Raw genomic sequence first — 20,681 nt, forward strand, 5'->3', positions numbered from 1 at the left:
TTCAGAGAGTCTGTTTTATTCTCTATTTGGTTAGTTCAGGGTGTGACTTGGGTGGGCAAATCTATGTTTCTATTACTGTTGGCCTAGTATGGTTCCCAATCAGATGCAGCTGTTTATTCGTTGTCTCTGATTGGGGATCATACTTAGGCAGCCCTTCTTCCCACCTTAGATTGTGGGATCTTGTTTTTGTATGGTTACTGTGTAGTCTGCAGAATGTTACGTTCCTTTATATATATACAGTGGGGAGAACAAGTATTTGATACACTGACGATTTTGCAGGTTTTCCTACTTACAAAGCATGTAGAGGTCTGTAATTTTTATCATAGGTACACTTCAACTGTGAGAGGAGGAATCTAAAACAAAAATCCAGAAAATCACATTGTATGATTTTTAAGTAATTAATTTGCATTTTATTGCATGACATAAGTATTTGATACATCAGAAAAGCAGAACTGAATATTTGGTACAGAAACCTTAGTTTGCAATTACAGAGATCATACGTTTCCTGTAGTTCTTGACCAGGTTTGCACAGACTGCAGCAGGGATTTTGGCCCACTCCTCCATACAGACCTTCTCCAGATCCTTCAGGTTTCGGGGCTGTCGCTGGGCAATACGGACTTTCAGCTCCCTCCAAAGATTTTCTATTGGGTTCAGGTCTGGAGACTGGCTAGGCCACTCCAGGACCTTGAGATGCTTCTTACGGAGCCACTCCTTAGTTGCCCTGGCTGTGTGTTTCGGGTCGTTGTCATGCTGGAAGACCCAGCCACGACCCATCTTCAATGCTCTTACTGAGGGAAGGAGGTTGTTGGTCAAGATCTCGCGATACATGGCCCCATCCATCCTCCCCTCAATACGGTGCAGTCGTCCTGTCCCCTTTGCAGAAAAGCATCCCCAAAGAATGATGTTTCCACCTCCATGCTTCACGGTTGGGATGGTGTTCTTGGGGTTGTACTCATCCTTCTATTCCTCCAAACACGGCGAGTGGAGTTTAGAGCAAAAAGCTCTATTTTTGTCTCATCAGACCACATGACCTTCTCCCATTCCTCCTCTGGATCATCCAGATGGTCATTGGCAAACTTCAGACGGGCCTGGACATGCGCTGGCTTGAGCAGGGGGACCTTGCGTGCGCTGCAGGATTTTAATCCATGACGGCGTAGTGTGTTACTAATGGTTTTCTTTGAGACTGTGGTCCCAGCTCTCTTCAGGTCATTGACCAGGTCCTGCCGTGTAGTTCTGGGCTGATCCCTCACATTCCTCATGATCATTGATGCCCCACGAGGTGAGATCTTGCATGGAGCCCCAGACCGAGGGTGATTGACCGTCATCTTGAACTTCTTCCATTTTCTAATAATTGTGCCAACAGTTGTTGCCTTCTCACCAAGCTGCTTGGCTATTGTCCTGTAGCCCATCCCAGCCTTGTACAGGTCTACAATTTATCCCTGATGTCCTTACACAGCTCTCTGGTCTTGGCCATTGTGGAGAGGTTGGAGTCTGTTTGATTGAGTGTGTGGACAGGTGTCTTTTATACAGGTAACGAGTTCAAACAGGTGCAGTTAATACAGGTAATGAGTGGAGAACAGGAGGGCTTCTTAAATAAAAACTAACAGGTCTGTGAGAGCCGGAATTCTTACTGGTTGGTAGGTGATCAAATACTTATGTCATGCAATAAAATGCAAATTAATTACTTAAAAATCATACAATGTGATTTTCTGGATTTTTGTTTTAGATTCCGTCTCTCACAGTTGAAGTGTACCTATGATAAAAATGACAGACCTCTACATGCTTTGTAAGTAGGAAAACCTGCAAAATCGGCAGTGTATCAAATACTTGTTCTCCCCACTGTATTTCCGTAACATTTCAAATCAAATCAAGTTTATTTTATATATAGCCCTTCGTACATCAGCTAATATCTTGAAGTGCTGTACAGAAACCCAGCCTAAAACCCCAAACAGCAAGCAATGCAGGTGAACATTAATAAACGCTGAGTCTCTAAAATCCGGGCAACGGCAGACATTTAATCAAATAAACAGCTGTTTCACACAAAACGTCAGGTCTAATTGTTTACAAGGTTAAATGTTTAAGTTGTTACATTAAATAATTCAGTAATGACTCAACAAAATGATGTCGGTCATCTGTTTTTAACGGCAGTAGGAAACTGCTAGCCCTCGGATGCTAACAGCTGAGATCTGCTAGCTAACTGGCAAGCACAAAAACTGTCAACCACTTTGGGAATACAGACCCTTAGAAATTGGCAGATCTAGTGGCAAAAGTAAAAACTGCAGAAAATGCACTGTATAAAAAGGGGAGATGCTATATGGACACGCCTTGTGCCCAAACTGATGATGTACAGTATGTCGCACAGTTGAGAGTCTAGTGGAGATTAAGGAATTTGTTTCAATCAGTTTAGTCAGTCGTCGTGTTGCACCCTTCCCAGCTAGGTAGTTTATACTGACTAGCTGGCAACAACAGCATGACGCTAGTTAAAAACTTGTAAAATAAAGTTATTTTTATTTTGTTGTGTGAGGGTGCAATAATTTGTATTATTGGTCAACATCTGGAATCTGAATGACCAGTGTAACCAGTGTTGTATCGAGGTGCTTCCCACTGTTGCTTCCCACTGGGTAGCTGAGGAAAGAGACCGGAGTTGAGCATTCCCCAGCTACCAACTGGTAAATATGGGGAGTTTGGCTCTTTTTACTGACTGTGATATTTTTGACTTGTTAAGTCAAAAGAGCAAATATTTTAACAAATGTTGTCAATTTCAGTCAGTGATGCCCCGAGCATGCAGGACCCCTACCGGCGAACGATGAACAGGAACTCAAAATAATCATGATTCTACAAGCCTCTCAATCACATGTCATTCACCATAGGGAGCTTATTGGAGATTTAATCTGTGACTGAAATTTATAAAATGGCTTCAAACAATGTACACTGAACAAAAAATATAAACTACACATTTAAGTGTCATTTTATTGTCCCCAGCACAAGGTGCACCTAGAGTTGTTATGGTGAACATATTACAGCCATACCGGCAGTCACAAGTCATGACCGGAGTCAAATTCCACGTGACCATTTAGTCACAGTAACTAGGCTTCTCTAAGCTCTGATTCTGCTGATCGTCATTAGTAGCCTACCAAACATGCTAACTGCCTGGTACTCAGCACTCTATTGTCCCTCTAATCACTCTGACATCAATCCAAATGTAATCAAACACTTCATGAGAGCCCAAGAGCTCATGTTGTGCAACACTACAGGCGATGCAATTGTGTGAGAAAATGAAGTTTTGATGGCCTCTATTAAAAAGTGGAGGATCCCATCAACTTTCTATAGGCTAGATCTACTATTTAAGTGCATAGATTAGATGTTTTTTTTCCCCTTGCCCCTTTTCCAAGACAGGTGCATGATAATGGACGTTTCGAAATCAAAATGAATTTCACACATACAGTACCAGTCACACCTACTCATTCAAGAATTGTACTATTTTCTACATTGTAGAATAATAGTGAAAACATCAGAACTATGAAATAACACACATGGAAAATAAATTAAGGATAGATAAAATAATATTTTTTAAGCTGGCATTGTTTGCTGATGAGGAAGTGAGAGCCCTGGCTGCTGCTATGGCTCCGCCTCCTGCCAGCTTCTTCTCGTGGATGAGCAGGGCGTGCATCACTTCCAGGTTTTCGTCTGATTGGCCGCCACCGCCATCACGCCCATCTGGGCTCCTGCTGCTTCGATTTGGCCTGAGATCACACATCAATCAGAAACAACTTACCTTAACCTTACTACTTAGTAATCACTATGTTTACCTTTTGTGTATCCCTTTTTCATGGTATCCTATTGGTAGTTACAGTCTTGTCTCATCGCTGCAACTCCCGTACGGAGTCGGGAGAGTAGAAGGTCGAGAGCCGTGCGACCTCCGAAACACGACCCAGCCAAGACGTACTGCTTCTTTGCACACTGCTCGCTAAACCCGGAAGCCAGCCGGGACCAATGTGGAAGAGGAAACACCGTACACCTGGTGACCGTGTCAGCGTGAACGCACCCGCCACGCCACAGGATTCGCTAGAGCGTGATGGGACAAGGACAACCGGGCCGGCCAGACCCAGACAACCGGGCCGGCCAAAAACATGGCTAGCTAGCCTTTTAGCTTCCCACATAGTCAAGTGAAATAATCAGATTTATAATAAAAAAATATTCCCTGGAAAATACACTGAGTATTCAAAACATTAACAACACCTGCTCTTTCCCATGACATAGACTGACCAGGTGAATCCAGGTGAAAGCTGTGATCCCTTATTGATGTCACCTGTTAAATTCCCTTCAATCAGTGTAGAATGATGAAGCGGAGGAGTCCGTTTAAAGAATGATTTTTAAGCCTTGAGACAGTTGAGATATGGATTGTGTATCTGTGCTATTCAGAGGATGAATGTAAAGTGTCTTTCAAAGGGGTATGGTAATAGCTGCCAGGCACACCGGTTTGTTTCAAGAACTGTAATGCTGCTGGGATTTTTACGCTCAACAGTTTCCTGTGTGTATCAAGAATGGTCCATCACCCAAAGGACATCCAGCCAACTTGACACAACTGTGGGATGCATTGGAGTCAACATGGGCCAGCATCCATTTGGAACGCTTTTGACACCTTGTAGAGTCCATGCCCTCAAAAAATTGAGGGCAAAAGGAGATGCGGGGGTGGGGGGACGGGACTGGGACGGGTGCAACTCAATATTAGGAAGGTGTTCCTAATGTCTGGTATACTCAGTGTATTGTTGTACTTGCCAGTGTAACCTAAAACATTATCAAAGTTTGATATGCTGCTGGTGTTTTCATTCCTTTATCAGGTAAAAATGAACTTCATCATGTTTTGGTCAAGGAGACAAAAAGCACATGGCTAGCTAGTTGTCAGGTTCTACCATTTCACAATAGCCTATAATCACAAGTTATTACTTCTAAACTAAAATACATTTTTTGGGTGGATTCTTGTTTTTTGGTTTACCGTTTGAACAGTCGATGAGATTATATTTGTTTATCAATACAAAATAGGAGACTTTATGGCCTATAGATCAGATCAAGGAACCAAGCGACAACACTTCCCCAACAGCTGTCTCAATTTTCAGGTAGTGAAAAAAAAATATGTCGATTGGCAGAGCTTATTATAGGGAGCCGACCCTTCTGTGAGAAATCTATACTGCAACACTCTGAATCTTGGATCTGAGCTTGTAGTGTAGGAAGCTTTACAGTAGCTGAACGTTCCATCACTCCACCACAACTATAGAGCTGCTCTATAACCATAGCATGCTTAGTCCCGGAGTACTAGCAAAGACACACACATACACAGTTGCCAACCAGTTCATTGACACTAGATGAGACCACACTGCTCCTCTGTCTCTCTCCTAGGGCCTCTTTACCTCACTGTGAATTACTTCCTGTTCCTGTAGCTGTCTCTGTGTGAGACTCTTCAAGTTATTCATGGTCTGAACATGGATTGTATGGTATGTTACATTTCTCTTTGCTCCTCAGTTGCTGGATCGAATCCTCAAGGCCGACAAGGTAGGAAATCTGTCGTTCTACTCCCTGAACAAGGCAGATAACCCACTGTTCCCCAGTAGGCCATCAGTGTAAGTAAGAATTTGTTCTTAACTGACTTGCCTAGTTAAATAAAGGTTAGAAACTAAAATAACGTATTTTAGTTGTTCCACCTCCTCACCACTAGGCTCCGCCGCCTCTATAGTTGAGCCTGTCGATGAAGAGCCACTTTACTAATGTTTTTACTTCATCGAGCTGAGTGGTTCGGAGCTGAGTGGTTCGGAGCTGAGTGGTTCGGAGCTGAGTGGTTCGGAGCTGAGTGGTTCGGAGCTGAGTGGTTCGGAGCTGAGTGGTTCGGAGCTGAGCGGTGGGGAGCCGAGCGGTGGGGAGCCGAGCGGTGCGGAGCCGAGCGGTGGTGGCTGAGCGGTGGGGAGCCGGGCGGTGGGGAGCCGAGCGGTAGGGAGCCGGGCGGTGGGGAGCCGGGGGGTGGGGAGCCGGGCGGTGGGGAGCCGAGCGGTGGTGGCTGAGCGGTGGGGAGCCGAGCGGTGGGGAGCCGAGCGGTAGGGAGCCGGGCGGTGGGGAGCCGGGCGGTGGGGAGCCGGGGGGTGGGGAGCCGGGCGGTGGGGGGCCGAGGATACATTTGATGATTTCAGTTCAGTATTTCTTTGTCGTTACTGGTCCATTGCTGTTGCTAGGATATATTCCACTACTTTTACAGGTTGGTATATGGACGTCTTTATATTTACTCTCAACATCAGATATTGTTGCTGCTGCCTCAGAGAGTAGTTTCTCCACAGCTTTAAAAAGTGAACCTCGCTTATGGGCCTGTCAAGAACTTGGCCAAATGGCTTTTGAGCGAGGCTACCAGTTCATATTAGTTCAGATGTCCACAGTGGAGTTTGTAAAGTTTCTCAAGAGAAAAGACAAGTACACACAAACACACTACGCTTCCCTTGCAACTGCAGGTCAGTTAATTGTACAAAACATTGGTAGCGTCTCTCTATGTGTAACTTCCATCATAATGCAGCGTAGCGTAGCTTCAACCTGTTTCGTCCTGTCAGATCGGTGGTCCTGAAGCAGGCCAGGAGAGGAAGCTATATACAGTTATTTGTTTCAATTGCTAACAAACATCGGTCAATAATGAAGCCATTTTTTTCAAAACTCTTCACTTAGTCTGCGTTACCAACATGCATCTAAGGCCAAACAGTTAATCTCACCTCCAAAATTCACTCAAACCACCAAAACACTTCATACATGTCTCAAAATAAGCTTGTTGTTCGACCAAAACACCGGCAACCATTCTCACTCAGAGAGCATAACGTTGTCACTCATAACACACTGACCTAAAAAAATACTAACAAGGAGCATTACATAAATTATAAACTTTTCTCTTTGAAGTTTGAATGATTTTTCACATAAATCAGTATTTCATTATAGAATAAGAATAACACCTTTTCACTTTATTGACTAAAGTATATGTAACAAGAATGAATCAGAAATGCAGCAATTTGCTTCAATAGCCTTTATTTTTCAAAATCTTTGCATATACTCATTTACTTGTGAAAAATAAAAAGTTGAAACAAAAAACAAATTCCTCAGATTCCAGGGCTGCAATAATAATTACAACAACAAAAAACATGTATAGTATAATCACTCACACTGTACAGTACTGTGAGGGTTCTAGTTCTCATCAACATGTATAGTATAACACTCATACTGTACAGTACTGTGAGGGTTCTAGTTCTCATCAACATGTATAGTATAATCACTCATACTGTACAGTACTGTGAGGGTTCTAGTTCTCATCAACAAGTATAATCACTCATACTGTACAGTACTGTGAGGGTTCTAGTTATCATCAACATGTATAGTATAACACTCATACTGTACAGTACTGTGAGGGTTCTAGTTCTCATCAACATGTGTAGTATAATCACTCATACTGTACAGTACTGTGAGGGTTCTAGTTCTCATCAACATGTGTAGTATAATCACTCATACTGTACAGTACTGTGAGGGTTATAGTTATCATCAACATGTATAGTATAATCACTAATACTGTACAGTACTGTGAGGGTTCTGGTTATCATCAACATGTATAGTATAATCACTAATACTGTACAGTACTGTGAGGGTCTAGTTCTCATCAACATGTATAGTATAACACTCATACTGTACAGTACTGCGAGGGTTCTGGTTATCATCAACATGTATAATATAATCACTCATACTGTACAGTACTGTGAGGATTCTAGTTATCATCAACATGTATAGTATAATCCCTCATACTGTACAGTACTGTGAGGGTTCTAGTTCTCCCTCTCTCCTGCATTTGGCCTCAAGTTCTCATCAACATCACATCTTATGTCTTCTCTGGTGATGCATCTTGGAAAGTATCTTCTGGAATGTCTAATCCAACATTCAGGAGAAGTGTCTCCACACCCTGGCAGTCTTCAGGAGAAGTGTCTCCACACCCTGGCAGTCTTCAGGAGAAGTGTCTCTACACCCTGGCAGTCTTCAGGAGAAGTGTTTCCACACCCTGGCAGTCTTCAGGAGAAGTGTCTCCACATCCTGGCAGTCTTCAGGAGAAGTGTATCCACACCCTGGCAGTCTTCAGGAGAAGTGTCTCCACATCCTGGCAGTCTTCAGGAGAAGTGTATCCACACCCTGGCAGTCTTCAGGAGAAGTGTATCCACACCCTGGCAGTCTTCAGGAGAAGTGTCTCCACACCCTGGCAGTCTTCAGGAGAAGTGTCTCCACACCCTGGCAGTCTTCAGGAGAAGTGCCTCTACACCCTGGCAGTCTTCAGGAGAAGTGTATCCACACCCTGGCAGTCTTCAGGAGAAGTGTCTCCACATCCTGGCAGTCTTCAGAAGAAGTGTCTCCACACTCTGGCAGTCTTCAGGAGAAGTGTCTCTACACCCTGGCAGTCTTCAGGAGAAGTGTCTCCACATCCTGGCAGTCTTCAGGAGAAGTGTATCCACACCCTGGCAGTCTTCAGGAGAAGTGTCTCTACACCCTGGCAGTCTTCAGGAGAAGTGTTTCCACACCCTGGCAGTCTTCAGGAGAAGTGTCTCCACACCCTGGCAGTCTTCAGGAGAAGTGTATCCACACCCTGGCAGTCTTCAGGAGAAGTGTCTCCACACCCTGGCAGTCTTCAGGAGAAGTGTCTCTACACCTTGCATTCATGGCATCCAGTAAGGACATCTGGTCATGTGGATGGTGGTCATAAACCTTCCACCTCCACGCAGAGACAGACTCTTCTATGGGGATTCAGAAGGGGGGTAATGGAGGCAGGAATAGTACTGACATCAAGGGATGTGCAGCAAACCAGTCTGTGACTGCAGCAGAGTGGTGGAATGCCACATTATCCCACACATACAAAGGTAGGGGAGTTTGTTGCCCCTTTCCTCCGCTGGCACAAGTCAATTATTCATGTCATCAAGAAAATAAATGAGCCTCTCTGTATTGTAGGGGCCAATGAGTGGTTTGTGTAACAGCTAACCGTCACTGGACAGTGCTGCACACATTGCGATGTTAGCTTCTCTCTGGCCTGGGACATTTACAGTTGCTCTCTGTCCAATCACATTTCTTCCCCTGCAGCCTGTTTTTGCCAGGTTCAATCCAGCTTCATCCACGAAGATGAATGTATCTGCAGTTTGCCTGGCTTCCATCTCCATTACTCTGTAAAATACAGGAAGCCCACAGATTTACAGTACTTTCCATTATGCATAGCTGTGTATGTGCCCTGTTTGGTTATTGAACAGACATCTTAATGTCTTAATCAAAATTATGGATTGCCTCTTTATCCCCTCATCGTTCCCTTATGCCATAGTTTGTACATCTCAATTGTCAGTAGAAACCACATTTGTTTAAGCAAGTCAGCCATATCAGCTATGTTTTTTAAATGACAGTAAATGAGGCTGGCCACTCCAATACCTTGACTTTGTTGTCCTTAGGCCATTTTGCCACAAATTTGGAAGTATGCTTGCGGTCTTTGTCCATTTGGAAGACCCATTTGCGACCAAGCTTTAACTTCCTGACTGATGTCGAGATGTTGCTTCAATATATCCACATAATTTTCCTCTTCATGATGCCATCTATTTTATGAAGTGCACCAGTCACTCCTACAGCAATGCACCCCCACAACATGAAGCTGCCACCTCCGTGCTTCACGGTTGGGATGGTGTTCTTCGGCTTGCAAGCATCCCCCTTTTTCCTCCAAACATAACGATGGTCATTATGTCCAAACAGTTCCATTTTTGTTTCATCAGACCAAAGGACATTTTTCCAAAAAGTACAAACTTTGTCCCCATGTGCTGTTGCAAACAACAGTCTGGCTTTTTTTATGGTGGTTTTGGAGCAGTGGCTTCTTTCCTTGCTGGTTCCATAGTTAAGTGGTTATGAAGTCTGCTTTACACGAAGAAGGTCCTGGGTTCGAGCCTCAGTAGAACCAGGTAACCTAGCGGTTATAGAGATGAGCAAGCAACCGGAGGGTTGTCAGTTTGTATCTTACAAGCATTTCGCTCCACTCGCATTAACATCTGCTAACCATGTGTATGTGACAAATACAATTTGATTTGATTCTTCCTTGCTGAGTGGTCTTTCAGGTTATGTCGATATAGGACTTGATTTACTGTTGATTTAGATACTTTTGTACCTGTTTCCTCAGCATCTTCAGAAGGTCCATTGCTGTTGTTCTGGGATTGATTTGCACTTTTCACACCAAAGTACGTTCATCTCTAGGAGTCAGAACGTGTCTCCTTCCCGAGCGGTATGACGGCTGCGTGGTCCCATGGTGTTTATACTTGCGTACTATTGTTTGTACAGATGAACGTGGTACCTTCAGGCATTTGGAAATTGCTCCCAAGGATGAACCAGACTTGTGGAGGTCTACCATTTGTTTTCTGATGTCTTGGCTGATCTCTTTTGATTTTCCCATGATGTCAAGCAAAGAGGCACTGAGTTTGAAGGTAGGCCTTGAAATACATCCACAGGTACACCTCCAATTGACTCAAATGATGTCAATTAGCCTATCAGAAGCTTCTAAAGCCATGACATTATTTTCGGGAATTTTCCAAGCTGTTTGAAGGCACAGTCAACTTTGTGTATGTAAACTTCTGACCCACTGGAATTGTGATACAATGAATTATAAGTGAAATAATCAGTCTGTAAACAATTGTTGGAAAAATAACTTGTGTCATGCACAGAGTAGATGTCCTAACCGACTTGCCAAAACTATAGTTTATTAACAAGAAATTGTTGGAGTGGTTGAAAAATGAGTTTTAATCACTCCAACCTAAGTGTATGTACACTTCCGTCTTCAACTGTATGTATAGATATGGTTAAAGTGACTATGCATATATAATGAACAGAGAGCAGCAGCAGCATAAAAGAGGGGTTGGCGGGTGGTGGGCGGAGGGACACAATGCAGATTTTCCGGCTAGCCAATTAGCGGGAGCACTGGTTGGTCGGGCAATTTGAGGTAGTATGTACATATGTACATGAATGTATAGTTAAAGTGACTATGCATATATGATAAACAGAGAGTAGCAGCAGCTTAAAAAGAGGGGTTGGGGGGGACACACAATGCAAATTGTCCGGGTAGCCATTTGATTACCTGTTCAGGAGTCTTATGGCTTGGGGGTAAAAACTGTTGAGAAGCCTTTTTGTCCTAGACTTGGCACTCCGGTACCGCTTGCCATGCGGATGTAGAGAGAACAGTCTACGACAGTGTCCCCAATCACAGAGGGATATTTTTTTAGACCAGAGGAAAGAGTGCTTCCTACTGGCCCTTCAACACCACTTCCAACAGCATCTGGTCTCCCATTCAGGGACTGACCAGGACCAACCCTGCTTAGCTTCAGAAGCAAGCCAGCAGTGGTATGCAGGGTGGTATGCTGCTGGCAGCTGATGTTAGGCTGTAGAACCTTTTGAGTATCTCAGTACCCATGCCAAATCTTTTAGTATCCTGAGAGGGAATAGGATTTGTCGTGCCCTCTTCATGACTGTCTTGGTGTGTTTGGACCACTGTCTTGGTGTGTTGGTGTGTTTGTTGGTGATGTGGAACTTGAAGCTCTCCACCTGCTCCACTGTTGCCTTGTCGATGAGAATGGGGGCTTGCTCGGTCCTCCTTTTCCTCTAGTCCACAATCATCTCGTTAGTCTTGGTTACATTGAGGGGTAGGTTGTTATTAAGAACAGGGCTCCGGGCAGCCGAGCGGAAATGGAGGAAAACTCGCCTCCCTGCGGACCTGGCATCCTTTCACTCCCTCCTCTCTACATTCTCCTCTTCTGTCTCTGCTGCTAAAGCCAATTTCTACCACTCTAAATTCCAAGCATCTGCCTCTAACCCTAGGAAGCTCTTTGCCACCTTCTCCTCCCTCCTGAATCCTCCTCCCCTCCCTCCTGAATCCTCCTCCCCCTCCTCCCCCCTCCTCCCTCTCTGCTGATGACTTCGTCAACCATTTTGAAAAGAAGGTCGACGACATCCGATCCTCGTTTGCTAAGTCAAACGACACCGCTGGTTCTGCTCACACTGCCCTACCCTGTGCTTTGACCTCTTTCTCCCCTCTCTCTCCAGATGAAATCTCGCGTCTTGTGACGGCCGGCCGCCCAACAACCTGCCCGCTTGACCCTATCCCCTCCTCTCTTCTCCAGACCATTTCCGGAGACCTTCTCCCTTACCTCACCTCGCTCATCAACTCATCCTTGACCGCTGGCTACGTCCCTTCCGTCTTCAAGAGAGCGAGAGTTGCACCCCTTCTGAAAAAACCTACACTCGATCCCTCCGATGTCAACAACTACAGACCAGTATCCCTTCTTTCTTTTCTCTCCAAAACTCTTGAACGTGCCGTCCTTGGCCAGCTCTCCTGCTATCTCTCTCAGAATGACCTTCTTGATCCAAATCAGTCAGGTTTCAAGACTAGTCATTCAACTGAGACTGCTCTTCTCTGTGTCACGGAGGCGCTCCGCACTGCTGAAGCTAACTCTCTCTCCTCTGCTCTCATCCTTCTAGACCTATCGGCTGCCTTTGATACTGTGAACCATCAGATCCTCCTCTCCACCCTCTCCGAGCTGGGCATCTCCGGCGCGGCCCACGCTTGGATTGCGTCCTACCTGACAGGTCGCTCCTACCAGGTGGCGTGGCGAGAATCTGTCTCCGCACCACGTGCTCTCACCACTGGTGTCCCCCAGGGCTCTGTTCTAGGCCCTCTCCTATTCTCGCTATACACCAAGTCACTTGGCTCTGTCATATCCTCACATGGTCTCTCCTATCATTGCTATGCAGACGACACACAATTAATCTTCTCCTTTCCCCCCTCTGATAACCAGGTGGTGAATCGCATCTCTGCATGTCTGGCAGACATATCAGTGTGGATGACGGATCACCACCTCAAGCTGAACCTCGGCAAGACGGAGCTGCTCTTCCTCCCGGGGAAGGACTGCCCGTTCCATGATCTCGCCATCACGGTTGACAACTCCATTGTGTCCTCCTCCCAGAGTGCTAAGAACCTTGGCGTGATCCTGGACAACACCCTGTCGTTCTCAACTAACATCAAGGCGGTGACCCGTTCCTGTAGGTTCATGCTCTACAACATTCGCAGAGTACGACCCTGCCTCACGCAGGAAGCGGCGCAGGTCCTAATCCAGGCACTTGTCATCTCCCGTCTGGATTACTGCAACTCGCTGTTGGCTGGGCTCCCTGCCTGTGCCATTAAACCCCTACAACTCATCCAGAACGCCGCAGCCCGTCTGGTGTTCAACTTTCCCAAGTTCTCTCACGTCACCCCGCTCCTCCGCTCTCTCCACTGGCTTCCAGTTGAAGCTCGCATCCGTTACAAGACCATGGTGCTTGCCTACGGAGCTGTGAGGGGAACGGCACCTCCGTACCTTCAGGCTCTGATCAGGCCCTACACCCAAACAAGGGCACTGCGTTCATCCACCTCTGGCCTGCTCGCCTCCCTACCTCTGAGGAAGTACAGTTCCCGCTCAGCCCAGTCAAAACTGTTCGCTGCTCTGGCACCCCAATGGTGGAACAAACTCCCTCACGACGCCAGGTCAGCGGAGTCAATCACCACCTTCCGGAGACACCTGAAACCCCACCTCTTTAAGGAATACCTAGGATAGGATAAAGTAATCCTTCTAACCCCCCCTTAAAAGAGTTAGATGCACTATTGTAAAGTGGTTGTTCCACTGGATATCATAAGGTGAATGCACCAATTTGTAAGTCGCTCTGGATAAGAGCGTCTGCTAAATGACTTAAATGTAAATGTAAATGTTATTCTGGCACCACACGGCCAGGTCTCTGACCTCCTCCCTATAGGCTGTCTCGTTGTTGTCGGTGATCAGGCCTACCACTGTTGTGTCGTCTGCAAACTTAATGATGGTGTTGGAGTCGTGCCTGGCCATGCAGTTGTGGATGAACAGGGAGTACAGGAGGGGACTGAGCACGCACTCATGGGGAGCTCCAGTGTTGAGGATCAGCGTGGCAGAGGTGTTGCTACCTACCCTCACCACCTGGGGGCGGCCCGTCAGGAAGTCCAGGATCCAGTTGCAGAGGGAGGTGTTTAGTCCCAGGATCCTTAGCTTATTGATGAGCTTTGAGGGTACTATGGTGTTGAACGCTGAGCTGTAGTCGATTAATAGCATTCTCACATAAGTGTTCCTTTTTTCCAGGTAGGAAAGGGCATGTATGACGTTCCTTGTAGTCTGTAAACAATATTTTTTTATTACCATATAATTTTTGTATGTTCTCTATACTTACGTACTTGAAAATTTGCACAGATACCGCTGCCATCTGGTGGCGCAAATCTAAACTGCGCCTAGACTTTCTCTTGCATTTCAAAGATGATGAAAATAATTATAATTTGAAAACATGTTTTTTTGTTTGTATTATCTTTTACCAGATCTAAGGTGTTATATTCTATTACATTAATTTCATTTCCACAAACTTCAAAAATGCTTCCTTTCAAATGGCATCAATATTATGCATATCCTTGCTTCAGGTCCTGAGCTACTGGCTGTTAGATTTAAAAATTCTTAAAACCAAACGGTACTACAATCAAATGATGGTAAATCAGCTTTTTAGTACCCATGTGGATTGTACTTTTGAAAAAATATCTACTTTATTTAAGGGAACATTTTATTTTTTTGTTTTACAGAATAAGCTAATTAATTGTAATTTTGCTAAAATCACACTTTATTCATTTGATTTTTAGATAACATTATTTATATATCATGATGTTTTCATAAGAATGTTGATTGTCACCATCAGCTCCATTATAATCATATCGTTCCGGAACATTGGGAAGCAGACAAATGTCTCCCCATGTTCCTAATAATCAGTGTTATGGTGTCTCTGTCACTAGCCACAACTCTGATAGAAGACATATAGCCTTCGAGGACTATACTGTGCTGTCATGTACACTTCAAACACTCAAGATTAGCCATATATATATATCCACTTCATATGTATATACTGTATTCTAGTCATGGTTCATCCTATATAACTACTGCTGTCCACTTCATATGTGTATATTGTAATCTGGTCATGGTTCATCCTATATAACCTATATAACTACTATGTGTGTGGTGCACATACCCACTATACCCCATCCCACAAGTATGGTAGTATAGAAATGCAACGTGGTTGTGTTGCCCTCTGGTGGTTGAGTTAAGTAAGTGCGGTGGAGGAGCAGAGTTTAATTGATGGAATGAGTTGAGTATGAGTTTGTAGCCTACTCTATGTAATAGAGGAGATTGATTGAAAGGACTGAGGATTTGGATGAGGTTTGTCCTTCCTTTCCTTAGGTTGTTCTTGTTGTTTCTTCATATTAATCTAATCATTATTTTCACCATATTGTTATATTTATGATTCTGTATCTGTGTAGTCATGTTATCATTTCATATTATGGATTTTATGATTCTTTTAATGTTTTTGTTTCTTTAATTTTGTACCATCAGATATTGGCCTAACATTAAAACAAATTGATATACAGGTTTAAATGAGAACACTTCATTTTCACGGTAATGTCACTCACTATATATTTAACAGAATGGGTCAATTGCAACCACTGATGGCCACTAGATTATAGCCAGCTGGTCTCTAATTAAACCATCGACACCCAGGATATCCCCCTCACAGCTGATTTCAATAGCAACCATCATCAGATACCAATTTATCTAGATTCAAATAAAGGTCCTATCTATTGTCATGACGTGGCCCTTTCTGGGTATAGATCGTGGCCTCTCTCTCTCTCTCTCTCTCTCTCTCTCTGAACATGCAGAAAGAGACACATAGAGAGAACAAAGAATTTCACATGGCGAAATTCTAAATCCTCAAAATGGGGATTTGATACAAAATGTCCACTTGTGGGAATGGTCCGTGGATACTTAAGGGACGGGTATGACGAGTGTGTTTCATTTGGTGACCTCAGAGAGGACAGGAACCACACATAATTATATTTCTGAATATGTACATTTCTCAATTATGGGGTTGGCATCTTATTGTTGTAATGAATGAAATGAATGAGTAAAGATGAAACTATTTGTGAAATGATGTAAGGTGATGTTAAACCTTTAATAAAAGAGATTTGAATTACCTTTTAAAGTTTAACTAAGTCATTGGCCCGCACCCGTGAGCACAGACATGATCTGGTGTCAAAGACCTGCCTTTTCTATTGTTACGAATAAAACCCCCTCCTGAGGAAATCGTCTGCAGACCACGCGTACCTCAGTCAGCTGAGGGGTCAAAGGTTTGAGTTTAGACTAAGCAAACCCACAGCGTGAGCTGTGATTGCGAATAGTTATTCCTAACCAAACCATGTAGAGCATTGGCTACACGGCTGGACATGGTTCAACTCTGAGACTATCGATCCCTACAGAATAAGAGCAAATCTTAGATAATAATTACTAGTCTGCAGCTAGAAATTATGTAAACCTGAGATGCGACGACCGACATCAGCCGAAGCATCTATTCTATGAGAACATTTCTGAAGTATCCATTCTAACCACGAAAGACTGATCTTCAGGGATGCAGAGAGAGAGAGACAATGATGAACTGACTCTCCAACAGAAGGACTGACGATTCCAACAGAGATCATGATGACACACTGGGCATAAATATATACACTGCTCAAAAAAATAAAGGGAACACTTAAACAACACAAAGTCACACTTCTGTGAAATCAAACTGTCCACTTAGGAAGCAACACTGATTGACAATAAATCTCACATGCTGTTTTGCAAATGGAAGAGACAACAGGTGGAAATTATAGGCAATTAGCAAGACACCCCCAATAAAGGAGTGGTTCTGCAGGTGGTGACCACAGACAACTTCTCAGTTCCTATGCTTCCTGGCTGATGTTTTGGTCACTTTTGAATGCTGGCGGTGCTTTCACTCTAGTGGTAGCATGAGACGGAGTCTACAACCCACACAACTGGCTCAGGTAGTGCAGCTCATCCAGGATGGCACATCAATGCGAGCTGTGGCAAGAAGGTTTGCTGTGTCTGTCAGCGTAGTGTCCAGAGCATGGAGGCGCTACCAGGAGACAGGCCAGTACATCAGGAGATGTGGAGGAGGCCGTAGGAGGGCAACAACCCAGCAGCAGGACCGCTACCTCCGCCTTTGAGCAGGAGGAGCACTGCCAGAGCCCTGCAAAATGACCTCCAGCAGCCCACAAATGTGCATGTGTCTGCTCCAACGCCACGTTGCACCACAGACTGTCCAGGAGTTGGCGGATGCTTTAGTCCAGGTCTGGGAGGAGATGCCTCAGGAGACCATCCGCCACCTCATCAGGAGCATGCCCAGGCGTTGTAGGGAGGTCATACAGGCACGTGGAGGCCACACACTACTGAGCTTCATTTTGACTTGTTTTAAGGACATTACATCAAAGTTGGATCAGCCTGTAGTGTGGTTTTCCACTTTAATTTTGAGTGACTCCAAATCCAGACCTCCATGGGTTGATAAATTTGATTTCCATTGATAATTTGTGTGATTTTGTTGTCAGCACATTCAACTATGTAAAGTATTTAATAAGAATATGTCATTCATTCAGATCTAGGATGTGTTATTTTAGTGTTCCCTTTATTTTTTTGAGCAGTGTTTATTGATTGCAATTATTCCCGAATGAGTGAGGGTTCATGTGCAAAGGATTAGCATTTCAATTCATATAATTATAATTGTACTGTGTGTAGTGTAGAAAACAGTTGAAAATATACCCAGCTATTCCTGTAGAAACAGTACAAGTCCTTTCCCATCACATTTTGTTGAATTAGTAAATGCAACAATACCCGGTGCCACATTCTTGTTATTGGAAATAAGAAGTCCGCTGAATCTCCCTGGGAAAAGGCACACACACAACTTAAAAAATATATATTTTAAATGTATTTTTATCCAAATAGTTTGTATTAGTGCTGTGGGCGAACCCATTTGACCAGGCATTGTTATTGGCATTGTTATTGGTATCATTTGGGAAATTGTGGTTCAAATACATACAGGATCATTGTGTAGGAATTTATTTATAAAAATTGAATAAATACGGTTATGTTAGTACACTATAATCAAAGTGCTTCCTAGTCCTTTATTCCTGCTTGTTTAACTTCTTTGGGGTAGGGGGCAGTATTTGCACGTCCGGATGAAAAGCATGCCCAGAGTAAACTCCTGTCTTTGGCTGGAAAAATGGCTGTGTTAATCTGGGAATAGGCAATCACCTAACATAATCTTTTGGTTTGCTTTCGTCGTAAAGCCTTTTTGAAATCGGATACTGTGGCTGGATTTACAACAAGTGTATCTTTAAAATGGTGTAAAATACATGTATGTTTGAGGATTTTTAATTATGGGATATCTGTTGTTTTGAATTTGTCGCCCGTCTCACGTACCCTAGAGAGGTTAAAGACATGTTGGCACCATATCCGTGCAACACCTCTTTAATCCAGGGCATAAAGAAAGGGATTTTCATGTATACATGAGGATATTGGGAATCATCACATCTCTCAGCATAATTAAAAGCAACGATACCCTGTGCTTTGTTGTTACAAATAAGAGTTCCCCCTGAATCTCCCTGGAACACAGAACAACAGGAATTAGAGAACAGACATGATTGTGTGATTGTGAAAGGAGAATAAGTGAACACTTCAAAGACTGTTTTAGTGTTCCAGTACAGTAATGTTACACAGACATAAACACTGCTTATCTGATCAACTAAAACCTGTACTGGTTGTCCTCTACAGCATGTTGGTTCTAGTATTACTATAATCATTTGATCTAAATTCAATTTAGTTACCTGACAAAATCCTTTCCCTCCGGTAGTACGAGTGCACATCATTTGATTTATGTCAAAGTGTTTCTTCCACACCTTCTTGCATTCAGAGTTATCCTCCAACGTCACCGCCACTGCCATCAAAACGTCTGAACCCTGTTTGTTGTTCGAGTTAGTCTTGCCCCAACCAGCTACGGAGCACTTGGGGGATGCTGGGATATGTTCATCCTCCTTTGGGAGTCCAACGACCGTCACGTTCTCAGTTAGACGAGCTGTGGTCTTTAACTATAAGAGGGAAACAAATAAAATATAATGAGAAAGTTATTCTATTCTATTTGTATAATTCAGAATAAACCTTGAATAAACTGTATAAACGTTCATGTCAGTGAAGATAATCAGTATCAATTGAATGCATTTCTGATAAGGCCCTGCATTCATTTAAAGTTTATACAAAATAAGTACGATATACTCGGTCCCGTGTGGCTCAGTTGGTAGAGCATGGCGCTTGCAACGCAAGGGTTGTGGGTTCATTCCCCACGGGGGGACCAGGATGAATATGTATGAACTTTCCAATTTGTAAGTCGCTCTGGATAAGAGCGTCTGCTAAATGACTTAAATGTAAATGTAAAATACTCTAGAAAGGAGACATTAATAAGAGTTGCATTCTCATGTAAGGGATGCCGATGGTAATGTGCCACCTGAATCTTCTGACAACTCTTCTTCCACTTCTTTAAGTCGTGGGCTCCAAGCACCACCGTTAAAGGATAAGCACTTACAGAAAAACAAAAAGGGTGGCAAGACATAGAATGAAATAGAACTCCTCAAGAGACTTAACAAGATGCAACAAAACAAACTGCATCTGGATTAATTTGTTGTCTACGACAAAGAAAGACTCACTTCTTTAAGCAGTGTGCTGAAGTCAGGACAAAGTCCTCCCGGATGAGCAGGTGAGATGGAGTGGAAATATCACACATTATAAGTTGCTTGTAAGTGGCCTCAGATGATTCATACCAAAAAGCACCTTTTAAAAACAAAGTGCATCGTCCATATGTCTCTTTAGAATGTCACTCATATCATTCATGTCCCTGACCTCAACAGGAACAAGAACATTATAAATACTATACTCACCACCACTGCACTGGGGACCAATGTCATCTAACCACCTATTCTGCATGATAGGTTCCAAACCGTAGTTGGTCAATATGTATAGGGCTTTTCATTTGGGGGCGATGAAACAACAGAGCCCCTTTCAATGAAAGAAAGGGAAGTGAAGTGAAGTGTGGCACAATAGGAGCGAAGATACCAATATGTGTGTAAACTGTACATAGTTCTGTGAGTGTCACTGAGTAGGCTGATACCCATTTCATGGGAGCACAATCTCTAGTTTAGACTGTACAGTCCAATCTGTATGTTCAATATGCACATTAGGCTGTGTAGTGAGCTGATTTTCCCCTACTTCCCCTACTTCCCCTACTTCCCCTACTTCCGGCGCCGACCGAGATGGCCGCCTCACTTCGCGTTCCTTGGAAAATATGCAGTATTTTGTTTTTTTATGTGTTATTCCTTACATTGGTACCCCAGGTAATCTTAGGTTTCACTACATACAGTCGGGAGGAACTACTGAATATAAGAGCAACGTCAACTCACCACCGTTACAACCAGGAATATGACTTTCCCGAAACGGATCCTGTGTTTTGCCTTCCACCCAATACAATGGATCTGATCCCAGCTGGCGACCCTATGCGACGCCGTAAAAGGGGCAAACGTAGCGGTCTCCTGGTCAGGCTTCGGAGACAGGCACATCGCGCTCCACTCCCTAGCATACTACTCGCCAATGTCCAGTCTCTTGACAATAAGGTTGATGAAATCCGAGCAAGGGACCAGGATGTCTTGC

General features: G+C 43.9%; 2 protein-coding genes across 2 annotated transcripts in view; both read right to left on the reverse strand.

Annotated features, from left to right (window-relative positions):
- Window positions 1-20,681, reverse strand: part of LOC139546249 (interferon-induced GTP-binding protein Mx2-like) — a 158,003-nt gene that overhangs the window by 51,853 nt on the left and 85,469 nt on the right. The window lies entirely within an intron of this gene.
- Window positions 5,710-19,761, reverse strand: LOC139547277 (mast cell protease 1A-like). Its single transcript, XM_071356335.1, has 5 exons — window positions 19,685-19,761; window positions 19,435-19,558; window positions 18,812-19,072; window positions 18,408-18,589; window positions 5,710-6,049 (listed from the first exon to the last, which is right to left on the reverse strand). Exons 1-5 carry the CDS (start codon window positions 19,759-19,761, stop codon window positions 5,710-5,712), a joined length of 984 nt encoding a protein of 327 aa, XP_071212436.1.

This window comes from Salvelinus alpinus, chromosome 20 (assembly GCF_045679555.1).
Source record: "Salvelinus alpinus chromosome 20, SLU_Salpinus.1, whole genome shotgun sequence".
Classification (NCBI taxonomy): Eukaryota; Metazoa; Chordata; class Actinopteri; order Salmoniformes; family Salmonidae; genus Salvelinus; species Salvelinus alpinus.